Source organism: Schistocerca piceifrons, chromosome 2, assembly GCF_021461385.2.
Source record: "Schistocerca piceifrons isolate TAMUIC-IGC-003096 chromosome 2, iqSchPice1.1, whole genome shotgun sequence".
NCBI classification, from domain to species: Eukaryota; Metazoa; Arthropoda; class Insecta; order Orthoptera; family Acrididae; genus Schistocerca; species Schistocerca piceifrons.
This window is the reverse complement of record NC_060139.1, coordinates 902,255,282-902,269,155: the sequence shown is the minus strand read 5'-3', so window position 1 is coordinate 902,269,155 and position 13,874 is coordinate 902,255,282. Positions and strand designations below refer to the sequence as shown.

The 13,874-nt window shown below is 41.3% G+C and overlaps 1 protein-coding gene across 1 annotated transcript in view; it reads left to right on the top strand.

The window, feature by feature from the left end:
- Positions 1-13,874, top strand: part of LOC124775977 (high-affinity choline transporter 1-like) — a 400,765-nt gene that overhangs the window by 352,545 nt on the left and 34,346 nt on the right. The window contains exon 8 of the mRNA XM_047250817.1: positions 7,298-7,389. Within this exon, the coding sequence (XP_047106773.1) occupies positions 7,298-7,389 (92 nt within the window). The remainder of the gene's footprint in view (positions 1-7,297; positions 7,390-13,874) is intronic.

The window sequence follows — 13,874 nt, the reverse complement described above, 5'->3', positions numbered from 1 at the left end:
ACGAGTTTTGATGGCTCTAAGGAACTTCGAGGTTTAGCAATAGCAGTGAAATAACGCGACGTGTGGCGATACCTGAACTTGCACTGCACTGTCGACGGTGAATGGCACCGACCGATCGTGACCGTTTCTGCAGCTCAGCGCATGCGGAAGCACGGGTAAATTAATTAGACAGCTGCGTCCTTATTGGTGACCCTCATCAGAGGAGAGCAAGTTTCTGTGTAAACGACCTCAGCTTTGTCCAGTTGACTTGTACCTTATGGAACGTGCTATTTGCGTCAAATAATAAGACAGGAAGCAGCAGGGTCATAATTATCAAACGCACACAGCTTGTGTTGAACAATGTTTATTAGTTTGCACAATATAATACAACAAAACAGATAAATTTAACAACCTCACAGAAGCACATTAAAGTTTTTTCTTAAGCCCATGTTAACAAATGCATAAAACATTGACAAAATTTCAGTCGCGTGAATAGTTGATAAAATCAAAACTTGCCAGAGTCTGAACCCGTAAGACTATCCTGTACAATGACTTCTTTTTTGCAATGTAAATTCATACCAAGGTATAACGTTAAGGCATAACATAAGGCACACAAGTAGTAATAAAGGCAACTTTAAGACTTAAACGCTCGGCTATGAAAACACTGAACATACTGACTTCTCACTAAGGAATAATCCAGATGATGCCAGTAGAGGGAGGCCCTGATTAAAATGACAAACAATTAATAATAAACAGCGCCTCAGTACTTAACATTCCCTTAGGATATACGCACACGAAGCCCTCCTTTATAAAAATTAACTTTACGACCAGCACACAATGTACAAATATAATAAACAAACTGCTGATAAAGGAATACAGAATTAATAAGGTGGAACCTTTAGCAATTTGATCGGGCACTAATTACAGAGTGAAATCCAGTTTTACAGGTTTCAATTCATATTTCGAGCGAAAGGGGCATTCACCAAAGCCGTGGAGGAACGAGCTACAAAGCTTAATGGCCTGATAGAGCCAGGAACAAAGAGAACAGCAATACTCAACTTAAGGACGAGAACGAGGCAGAAGAACAGCATCGTGGAGCCCGGTCTAACGAATCACAGTTCCACTGGCAACGGCCAAGTCGTCAAGCCCCTGTGCTACGCCCCACCGTACCGGAGGAAATACACTGCGCTCCGCACAACTGAAACTTAAATCAACTACAACAGCACACTTGCAATTACACATTCATATTGCATAAAAGAATAAAACGTAACATTAAAACAGTAAAGCTCGCAATTTTTTTTTTTTTTTTTTTTTTTTTTTTTTTGGATTAAACACTTAAGAATTCGTTTAAACACACAAGCGTAGATAAGACTGCTCCTTGAAACGTGATAGTAACAGCTGAATATTATTTTAAACTGGCAAGAGCCCATCAGAACTACACTTTCATGGAATCTGATGTAGTTTTACGAGACAGCATAGTATTTTGTTACTCGTAAACTAAGGTGCAAATGTGGGTACTTAATTACCAAGGTTACAACAACTTTAGATATACAATCACTCAATAATGAGCAGCTCACAAACTTCCTTACACATAGCTGCATATCCTTCGTCAAGTAGTAGGAAACTAAGATGGAAAGCCCAAGCCGTTGTCTTGCCCAAGGTGCAACCCCTAAGACGTGTTATCATGCCATGTTTGACTTAACTTCCCATGGCACACTCGGGACCAAACTCACACTGCAGACAACATTGATTAACCATTAATAGATATTTGCTAAGCACACAACTGCACCTGTTTAAATCAGACACACACCACATGCCCAGGCGACCCGTTAATGCCAGGCGACGCTCTGGCAAGCTCTTCTTCTCAACATGCACTGAGTGGCGAGAAAAGCCAAACACCATGTCTCGTGCCGGGACCCAAACCTTTCCGCCGTCTCCGGTCGCAGCACTCCAGTAATACCACGTGCAGTGAGCATGCGCGCCAAGTAAGGGCGAACCTCCCGACCGTGTTGTAACCGCAACCGACAGACCACACAGTGAGAGCTGCTGCCTCGGCGCTGCAGACTTAAATAGACGAACCCGCTATGAACAGCTGACTCGCTGCTGGCCAAAGCGAAGTCGATGGCAAAGATGACACTACAAGGAAGAGGTACTGGCGCCAGCCGCGCGACGTGTTACCTTAAATGAAAGAAATGCGGTTCGTGATACGTAAACCTATACAGTCGAACGTGATATGCGGAAGTGCAAGGTGTCCTCACGTACGGACATCCATTAGCAGTCTCTCAACAGAGCCATTACCAGGGAATGGGCTTTGAAAACGCACTCACATCCTGCCCCGCCACAAAGACAGATCTATGAATTCCTTATCAGCTTGAGTAAAGGTGGAACATGTAATGGATACTGATTAGTACCATGGGTACCCAGAACCTTTTGTAGGTAAGTCACAAAACTATATCGTCATTCAACGCCAACCTAATGTGGGACCTCCCTTCGCCTTCGGCCCTCCACCACCCTCCCCTCCCTGCCTCCTCCATCTCCCATCCCAATTGTTACAACCTGCCCCCAATTTCAGATCCAGGGTACGCTCTTGTATCTCGCATAATTTCTTTCCTAATCGTGGCTAGCAGTTTCGTCTCTTCATAAGAGTAGAGGAAAAAAGTGAAACATAATAAAGAATGCTCGCGAAGTTACGAAATACTGTAATATCTTATATCGTAATTATCACGATTTGCAAGCGGTCCATTGGGCTATATTTGCTTCTTGGCCAGTTTGTTCCTAAACTGGATTAAATTCCAAGGTCTCACTTACGCCTTTAGTGATTAAAAGATGTACCCTACTGGCCATTAGAATTGCTACACCAAGAAGAAATGCAGATGATAAACGGGTATTCATTGGACAAATATATTATACTAGAACTGACATGTGATTGCATTTTCACACAATTTGGGTGCATAGATCCTGAGAAGTCAGTATCCAGAACAACCACCTCTGGCCGTAATAACGGCGTTGATACGCCTGAGCTTTGAGTCAGAGCTTGGATGACGTGTACAGGTACAGCTGCCCGTGCAGCTTCAACACGATACCACAGTTCATCAAGAGTAGTGACTGGCGCATTGTGACGAGCCAGTTGCTCGGCCACCATTGACCAGACGTTTTCAATTGGTGAGAGATCTGGAGAATGTGCTGGCCAGGGCATCAGTCGAACATTTTCTGTATCCAGAAAGACCCGTACAGGACCTGCAACATGCGGTCGTGCATTATCCTGCTGAAATGTAGGGTTTTGCAGGGATCGAATGAAGGGTAGAGCTACGGGTCGTAACACATCTGAAATATAACGTCCACTGTTCAAAGTGCCGTCAATGCGAACGAGAGGTGACCGACATGTGTAACCAATGGCACCCCATACCATCACGCCGGGTGATACGCCAGTATGGCGATGACAAATACACGCTTCCAATGTGCACGTCTCCAGTTACTTGTTACGTGCCATCAAATCTCCGCCTTCCGCTACTAATTTTACCCTCCGCAACTCCATTCAGTACCATGCTAGTAATTTCCTGATGTCTTAATACACGCGCTATCGTCCTGCCCGTTCTTTTTTTCAGTGTTTTTCCACGTGTTCGTTTCCTAATTTTCAACATATTCTACGGTACCACAGGACAAACATTTTTCGCTTCCATACAACTCATTATTCCAAACGTACATTCTGTGAAATATCTCCCTCAAGTTAAAGCCAATCTTTGATACTAGGAATTCTCTCGGCTGGGAATGTCATCTCCACCTCTACCAGTCTACTTTTTATGTCCTCCTTGCTTCACCCGTCAATCGTAATTTTTCTTCCGAATTCCTTCTCTTCGTTTACTTCTTGTTTTCCAATTTTGACGTTAATTTTAACACTAGCCTCTTATCTACTACTCCTCATTATTATCGCCTTTATTCGGTTTGCTCCCAACTCAGTTTCTGTGCTAATTAAACAGTTGATTCCATGTAATGAGTCGTGTTAGTCAGTGAATATTGACACTGACATAATTTCTCCCTGAACTAAAATCCCGAATCTCGTTTATTTCCGTCATTGCTTCTCCGACGCATAAAGTGAACCGTAGGAGTGAAATATTACAACCTTGTCTTATGTCCCTTCTAATCCGAGCATTATGAGGTAGGTCTTCCACTCTTATTGTCCCCTCTGCTCTTATTACATAATATCCGTCCTTCTCATGTATTTTTCCTCATAATTTCGAACTCGAACCATTTTACGCTGTCGCGTGCGTTTTCTAAGCAAGGAAATCCCATGGAAATGCTTTGATTTTTATGTAACTTAACTGCTTGTTGATTACAATGAAGTAATTAGACAGGCTATACGGTCTTGTAATAATGTATCTAATTATCTTAAGACGGATTTCATCTAACTCCTTCCAGGCCTACTGGTAAAATAAATTTTTTTCCTTTGGTATTACTGTTTTTAACATATCTGTTTAATGAAAGCCTATGTTAGTCATATGTAATAAGCATTCCATATAATATGCTTTGTTTTGTAATTATACACAGTTTCGTATAATAATTTGAAATTTAACAAAAATAAGGTTTACTGTAACGGACGAACATCATTCCGTCCGTTCCATTCACACGGTTTCAACGTTAGTGATAATTTTAAATTTTGTTCTCTAGTTCTATGTATTAACAGATCAAAGAAAATGAGTTAATAAGATGTGAATAGTATTCTGCTTCAAATAATGGTTCAAATGGCTCTGAGCACTATGGGACTTAACTTCTGTGGTCATCAGACTTATAGAACTTAGAACTACTTACACCTAACTAACCTAAGGAAATCACACACATCCATGCCCGAGGCAGGATTCGAACCTGCGACCATAGCGGTCGCGCGGCTCCAGACTGTAGCGCCTGGAACCGCTCGGCCACTCGGCCAGCTCTGCTTCAAATTTCGAGCAATACACTGAGGTGAAAAACGTCATGGGATACCTCTTAATATCGACTCGGACTTCCTTTTGTCCGACGTAGAGCAGCAGTAGCTCGACGTGGCATCGACTCAGTGTCGGTGGTGCAGGATTTTGTGCGTCAATTAACCTCTCGTTTATGTCTAAAAATATCTGATGAGTGCCCAAATCATTCGCTCCAAATGTACAGAATCTTCGTCCAACCAATCGTGAATAACTGTAGCCGCGTGACATTGCGCTTTGTCATCCATTAAAATTCCATCTTTTTTGGGAAAATAAATTCCATGAATGGCTGAAAATGATCTTCAGGTAGCCGAATGTAACCATTTCCGGTCAATGATAGGTTCAGTTGGATCTGAGGACCCAGTCCATTGAATGTAAACATAGTCTACACTGTCATTGGGCCACCATCAGATTGCAAGGTGCCTTGTTGACAATTTGGGTGTATGACCTTCTGGGGCCTGCTCCCCACTCAACCCTACCATCGACTCTTACCAGCTGAAATCGGGACTCATCTGAGCAGGTCGTGGTTTTCCAGTCGGCTAGAGTCCAATCGATATGGCCACAAGCAGAAGCGCTGCAGTCGATATTGGGCTGTTAGCAAAGATACTCGTGTCGGCCGCCTTCTGCCATGACCCATTAATGCCAAATTTCGCTACACTTACGTAGCGGTAAGTTCGTTGTACGTCCCACATTGATTTACGCGCCTATTCACGCGGTGCTGCTTGTCCGTTAGCACTGACAACTGTACGCAAGCGTTGCTGCCCTCGGTCGTTAAGTGATGAGAGGTAATGCCTGAAATTTGGTATTCTCGGCACACTCTTGACCTTGTGGATCTTGAAATACTGAATTTCCTGAAGATTTCCCAAGTGGAACGTCCGTATCTCCAACTACCACTCCTCATTCAGAGTCTGTTAATTCCCGTGTTCCGGCCATAATCTCGTCGGAAACATTTTCACAGGAGTCATCTGAGAACAAATGACAGCTCCGCCAGTGCACTGTCTCTTTATACCTTGTGTAAGAGATTCTACCGCCTTCTCTATACGTGGATATCAATATCCGTTGGTTTTTGTCACCTCATTGTGTAATGTTATATGTGCCTCACTGCTTTTTTTTTTCTTTAGCTAATTTGTGCCTGATTTTATTCTGAGAAGCTCAGTAATGTATGTAAATACCAAAAATGTAAATGTGATTCAAAAAGTACTTGAAGTGAAGCGCAGCTGGACACCGAGAAACTATTTAGCGCGCAATCCCCGCAACGATAGTATTAGAGAATCTTTGAGTATGGACTCTGAAAAAAAAATTAATTTATTAAAAAAAAGACAGTTATTTTGTATCTTGTGGAAAGAGGACGTGTTGCTAGGCCGTCGCTCAGAACGTATTGTTATATTTAATGAAAACTGATATTCTAGTGATAAAACCGAGTGAAGTATGTGTAAGAGTTGCCAAACATTTATTTGTACAAAATTTTTGGAAGTGAAGACTAGAAATATCTTGTTTTTGGAAAAGGAGCGGAACTTCATTGCCGTTGCTGTCTATCAATCGACAGAATTGTGAGTGTACAAAGCTCACTAAAATACAGGAAAAGAAATGCATTCTCTATAGTTTTCACTCAATAAGTAACAACCTCTCATAATTTCTTAATTACAGTAATTGGTTTATGTTCTTGTACAATAGTATGGTGCTGAACTCCACTGACCAATTTTGATGTAGCAGGACGTGTAGTTTGAAGGAAATTTGTGTGTCAAGCAATCTCCTTTTCTCACGAAAAGTAGATTGCTGTTTGATCTTACTTACTTACAACAGTGGTCCCTTAGGTATGAAAAGCTACGAAAACTTGGGCTCAAAGCTATCCGCAATACGGCCAAGTAACTAACACAGTCGTATTTTAAACCTTAAAGAACAGTAACTTCCTCCAAATTGCAATACGTCAACAACTTGTGCAGAAGCTGATCATTCAAGGAGGCAGCAACCAAAAATTCAGGTACCAGTTACGACTTAAAATAAAAATCTCAATCAGAAATCAATCTCTCTCTCTCTGCAAACAAATATATATATTTTTATAATATTATTTTTAAAAAAAGGTGATATTACAATTGTACACTGCCTGTTGCTTAAGAAGATCATGAGAGACAGGTGTCCACCATCGAATCAGCGTAATATAAGAACGCTGTTCAAAGTCAAGGTTAGGGTATTTTTAGTATTGTGAAATACGTCCTAATTAGCGATGTTAGAGACCAGGACTGTGAAAGTATTTAACTAATAACTTACGTTCGAAATAAAAAGAAATATTTAAGGAATGGAAATTTGTGGCTTGTTGTTTGATTGAAACATTCACTGTACGAAGGCTGTGTACTTGTTCACAGATTGGCAAGCAGTCGAAGACGTCGCCAGGAACATTACGTCGGCGGATAAGGAGCTGGTTCTGCCACTGGTACTGCGGTACCTTACACCCAGCGTGAGTACAGCGACGTTTTAGCCTTTACTGACACTTTCTCAGATACTTCTGGCTTAAAACCTTAGACATCAACACTAAAGTTAATCGTAATGCAGAAGCAATGAAAACTGCAGATTTCTAGTATTTAATAGTGTATGAACTTAACTAACAGCTAATTGAAACTAGAAAGAAACAATTAAAATCGCTCAAAAGAGGAAAGGCCGCTGGACCTGATGGGATACCAGTTCTATTTTACACAGAGTACGCGAAGGAACTTGCCCCCCTTCTTGCAGCGGTGTACCGTGGGTCTCTAGAAGAGCGTAGCGTTCCAAAGGATTGGAAAAGGGCACAGGTCATCCCCGTTTTCAAGAAGGGACGTCGAACAGATGTTCAGAACTATAGACCTATATCTCTAACGTCGATCAGTTGTAGAATTTTAGAACACGTATTATGTTCGAGTCTAATGACTTTACTGGATACTAGAAATCTACTCTGTAGGAATCAGCATGGGTTTCGAAAAAGACGATCGTGTGAAACCCAGCTCGCGCTATTCGTCCACGACACTCAGAGGGCCATAGACACGAGTTCCCAGGTAGAGGCCGTGTTTCTTGACTTCCGCAAGGCGTTCGATAAGGTTCCCCACTGTCGTTTAATGAACAAAGTAAGAGCATATGGACTATCCGACCAATTGTGTGATTGGTTTGAAGAGTTACTAGATAACAGAACGCAGCATGACATTCTCAATGGAGAGAAGTCTTCCGAAGTAAGAGTGATTTCAGGTGTGCCGCAGGGGAGTATCGTACGACCGTTGCTATTCACAATATACATAAATGACCTTGTGGATGACGTCGGAAGTTCACTGAGGCTTTTTGCGGATGTAGCTGTGGTATATCGAGAGGTTGTAACAATGGAAAATTGTACTGAAATGCAGGAGGATCTGCAGCGAATTGACGCATGGTGCACGGAATGGCAATTGAATCTCAATGTAGACAAGTGTAATGTGTTGCGAATACATAGAAAGAAAGATCCTTTATCATTTAGCTACAATATAGCAGGTCAGCAACTGGAAGCAGTTAATTCCATAAATTATCTGGAAGCAGGCATTAGGAGTGATATACAGTGGAATGGTCATTTAAAGTTGATCGTCGGTAAAGCAGATGCCAGACTGAGATTCACTGGAAGAATCCTAAGGAAATGCAATCCGAAAACAAAGGAAGTAGGTTACAGTACACTTGTTCGCCCACTGCTTGAATATTGCTCACCAGTGTGGGATTCGTACCAGATAGGGTTGATAGAAGAGATAGAGAAGATCCAACGGAGAGCAGCGCACTTCGTTATAGAATCATTTAGTAATCGCGAAAGTGTTACGGAGATGATAGATAAACTCCAGTGGAAGACTCTGCAGGAGAGACGCTCAGTAGCTCGGTACGGGATTTTGTTGAAGTTTCGAAACATACCTTCACCGAGGAGTCAAGCAGTATATTGCTCCCTCCTACGTATATCTCGCGAAGAGACCATGAGGATAAAATCAGAGGTATCAGAGCCCACACAGAGGCATACCGACAATCGTTCTTTCCACGAGCAATACGAGACTGGAATAGAAGGGAGAACCGATAGAGGTACTCAAGGTACCCTCCGCCACACACCGTCAGGTGGCTTGCGGAGTATGGATGTAGATGTAGATGTAGAAAGTCGCAGGTACTTGTTAGCAAACTAATAGTCCTGCTTTAATTTATAACTCATTCAGTGATGTTCCTGTCCTTTATCTTACATCCCACTACCTCTATATGCATCCTCTTCATGGCAGTCTGTATCCTGCAGTCTTTCAATTCTCGTTTGATCGCTTGTTGTCATAAATCTCTTTTTTACATCACTTTCGAGAATCTACAGCAATACTTCTATTAGAAATGGCGGAGAAGTATTTAGAAAATATGATAGTGATTTCTTTAAAGGAACTAGTCAACTAGAGCGAAACTCTTTACACAGCTTTGCTGACTGGGATTCTCTGAAGAAGAAGAACGGTGAAAAAAAAAGGCGAGAGTCCACGAAACGTAATACAGGAAGCCTCCAAACGTGCTGAAACACTTTAATAACGAATATTTCTAAGACAGACATGGTACAATAGAAAAAAGAAAAGCAGCAGGCTATTTGTAATTATATGCCTATACATCACCTGTTTGTTGTTTAATCTTCTACAAAAACTCGTAATATTGTAATGTGAGTTCATGTACTGATATATTATGAAATATAGTTGTACTATCCACATTAAGTAATTGACGTAGAGGTTGTGAAAGTAATCGTTATCGTTATTTAGCGCACAACACTCAAAACAACAGTTACGCATTTCGGGAGTCAGGCTCGACCATCTGGCTGTCTGCGTTTTAACTTTCACACAGACGCGCACTCTTAACAAAGCGCAAACTAGTCATGAAAAAAAGTTAAATAAAATAAAAGTATTCGAATATTAAGTTCTCGTCTTACTTTAAAATCGGGAACGCTTCACTCTCTGTTTTGCCTTTTCATACAACCGTTCGTTTCTACAGTGGTAACATCGATCGCATCTGCTACACTTCACACCAACTGCCTTCCAGTACACTGGCTTGTTCTGTAAACAAGTACACTGCTCCAACTTACTGCACGGAGCCAATAACGGTTCCACTGTATTCCAGAGATGTCACTGGCGACGCGAGGAACAAAATCTTCTCGTATTACTGCTAAATAGAAAAACGATTCACGAATCCGTTACCGCTCTCTCCCAAGAATACATTAAGAACATTATCGAGTCTATCTCGATGAACTGATATTTCTAGTTCTTCAAGTTCCTTTCTTCGCTACTTGCACCACTTCTAAATTCTCTTCAATACCGTGTAGCAGGTAGCCTGTCTCGTACATGTGTTTCGCTAAGACAGATTTAGCGTAATTGCCCAGTCTTAAAGCGTCCGTGTGTTCTTTGTACCTTGTCGAAAACATTTTCCTGTGTGTTCTATATATCTCGCGTCATACGATGCTCACTGTACTATAGTTCTGTATTTAAATCAATAAAAACGGAACCCTTATAGAATCAGTTTGTTGTCCGTCCGTCCGTCTGTCTGTCTGTCTGTCCGATTGTTAAAAACCCTCATTATCAGAAAAGTTTAGATGTATCAAGTTGAAACTTATGTCACATATTAAGGTCTACGATCTCCTGGCTGTGTAAAAAATGAAATCTTCTAAGTCGATGAAATCAAAGGATACGGTCATTTATGTCACATATTTTGATGCAAACTCATTCAGCAAAACATGTATCGTAGTTCGCGTTGGCCTAGAAACACGAAATTTGGCAAGAAGCAAGGTTTCACAATAAAAATAAAGCGACAAATCCGCAAATTGTTAATTTCTAACTATATCATAAGAAAAATTTCTTTTGTCATTTGTTATCCGACTCAAATTTAAAATATTCTCAAAAGACTAGAAATTTAGGGAAGCGATATCTTGCAAGTATCTCGTCGATAACATAAAAATCGTCTCGATTCTCGATTCCCGGGATAGATAAAGTGCCTGTATGGATAATTAAGTTTTACGGAACCTTCAGATCCCGAGTCCTGCTCGCACCTCACCAATTTTTTGTATACGACTATTTGTTCTAGTTCACTTTTCCTACTTCCGGCCCCGTGCTTTAAACTACATATGACCACGTTTTTCGCGTGGAATGTGAACTTCACATTATATGGCACAAATAAATCGGCAGTTTATCTGAGATTTTCCCAAAATACGATATGGTAACTATCTTTATATCGTAAGCTAATTCCTCTTTTTGTTTCCAGTTTCTTATCCGTTGTCTATTGCTATGTCGTTTATAATATTTAACACATTCAGTCTCTCTTTGGCACTCACTGGCATCTAATTTCTAAATGCAGCTTCTTTATAAATTCTCAGGTGGCATAACTGGTTATGAATTACAACATCTGTTTCTGTTCACTTTCTAAAGATCTTAAAGGCATGTAATTCGTCTTGCCTCATACCTTTACGTCCCAAAAGTGAATACGTTTATTGCTTTCGAGCTAGGGTAAAGTCAATTTTCTCGAAGAGCTCACTACATTTACTAGTCAGTCTCAGTTCATTTTACGAACTACAACATGTTGTCAACAGAGGGTTTATAATATACTACCTCTTTCATTAAAAGGATCGTCAAACTTTAAAAAGTTCTCTTCTAAACTACTAATGAAGATACGCGTCACAGCGTCTGAAATGATCGATTCTTTTTCCAACCCATTTTTATGGATGTAATACGTTCCATTTAGCTAGAATCAGTTAAAATCAGTGACAAGACGCAGGAACTCTAAACAGTCGCTTCATGCCTCGATATCTTCTTACACTTAAGTAGGTTTTTTTTAATACTCTCGTTCTTGTCATCTACCGGAACCTTAGCTCACAACTCTTTAATGTCCAGGAAGACAAATCGGGAGAATTCTGTAATCAGTTTATCTTCAATTTCGTTAATTATGCCATATTGTTACGCAACGAGTAGTTATTGCTAAACACACGACTGTATCTAAGGAACGTATAAAAAGGGAGCAGCATTTATGGTCACAGGTTTATTTCATCCACGGGAGAGCGTCACAAAGATACTAGAAACCTTAATTGTCAAACGTCTGATGACAGACGCCAGCTAGTCCGCCGAAGCGTGCTTACATTTTCAGGATCCAGCATTGAGTGAGGAATCCAGATATACAGTATATGGCAAAAAGATACCGACGAACTTCGAGACGTTGCAGAGGGTGTCTTGAGGGACAAATCGAGGATAGGAACACTTGTCCGTAAAAGTTATCTAACGACGCTACAGAGCATCCAAGTTACAGGTTACGGTGCCTGCTGCTAGTCCACCACTTCGCAACAAATGTGACGCCGACGGACCGCAGGTGGAACGTCTCGCACTGTTGTTTGTTATTCAGTGATCGCGACTTATTGCCACGATAAAAAAAATGGTGCAAATGGCTCTGAGCACTATGGGACTCAACTGCTGTGGTCATAAGTCCCCTAGAACTTAGAACTACTTAAACCTAACTAACCTAAGGACATTACACACATCCATGCCCGAAGCAGGATTCGAACCTGCGACCGTAGCGGTCGCGCGGTTCCAGACTGTAGCGCCTAGAAACGCTCGGCCACTCCGGCCGGCTATTGCCACGATCACCACTGAAGAAGATGGAGCTAGGCCTCGCCTTCTATGATCGCAATGCTCTTCTGCATCGGTGGCTGACGGTTTTGGACACGGGTTTCCATTCTCTGTCTGTTCCTCAAAATCCCCTCTAGGACACCCTTGGAAATTGAAGGTATCGTTTTGTAACACCCAGTATGTGAGAACACACACACATCGTTCCCGTTGGGACTCCGAAAACTAATTACAGCGTGCACAAAGGAATTTAAGCATTCGCTATTCCCGCGTTCCTCGGTCAATATAACAAGAAGAAATCCCCTTTTTTTATGCGGCCCTCCACGAAATCTCACCTGAGCCGATCTCTTCATCTCAGAGTAGCACATGCAACCAACTTCTTAAATTATTTACTGCATGTATTTCAATCTCTGTCTTCCTTTACAGTTTTTACCCTCTACAGCTCCTTCTAGTACCAGAGAAGTTATATGCTGATGTCTTAATAGATGTCCTATCATCTTGTCCCTTCTTCTTGTCAGTGTTTTCACATACTCCTTTCTTCTCTGATTCTGTAAAAACCTCCTCAATCCATAGCTTATCAGCCCACGTAATTTTCAATATTCGTCTGTAGCACCACGTTTAAAATTCTTTCATTCTCTTTTGTTCCGATTTTCCCAAGTTCTTCTTTCCATGTGCTCCAAATGTACATTCTCAGAAATTTCTTCCCCAAATTAAGGCCTGCCTTTGATACAAAGAAGCTTCTTTTTGCCAGGAATGCCGTTTTTGACAGTGCTAGTCTGCTTATTATGTCCTCCTTGTTGCATCCGTCATGGGTTGTTTTGCTGCCTAGGTTCAGAATTCGTTAAGTTCATCTACTTCGTTATCACCATTCCTGATGTTAAGTTTCTCGCTGTTCTAATTTCTCCTACTTCTCATTACTTTCGTCTTTCTTCGGTTTACTCTCAATTCATATTCTGTACTCATTAGACTGTTCATACCATCAGCAGATCCTGTAATTCTTCTTCACTGTCGCTGACGAGAGCAGTGTCATCAGCGTAACTTATCATTGTTATCCTTTCACCTTGAAATTTAATTCCACTCTTGAACCTTTCCTTTGTTTCCACCATTGCTTCTTTTAATCAGAGCACTTCGTTCTTGGTCTTCCGCTCTTATTATTCCGTCTCGGCTCTTGTACAAGTTGTATATTATCCGTCTTTCACTGTAGTTTACCCCTATTTTTCCCAGAATTTCGAACATCTTGCACCATTTGACATTGTCGAACGCTTTTTGGAGGTCGTCAAATCCTATGAACGTGTCTTGATTTTTCTTTAGTCTTGTTTCCGTTATCAATCGCAACATGAGAACTGCTTCTGTC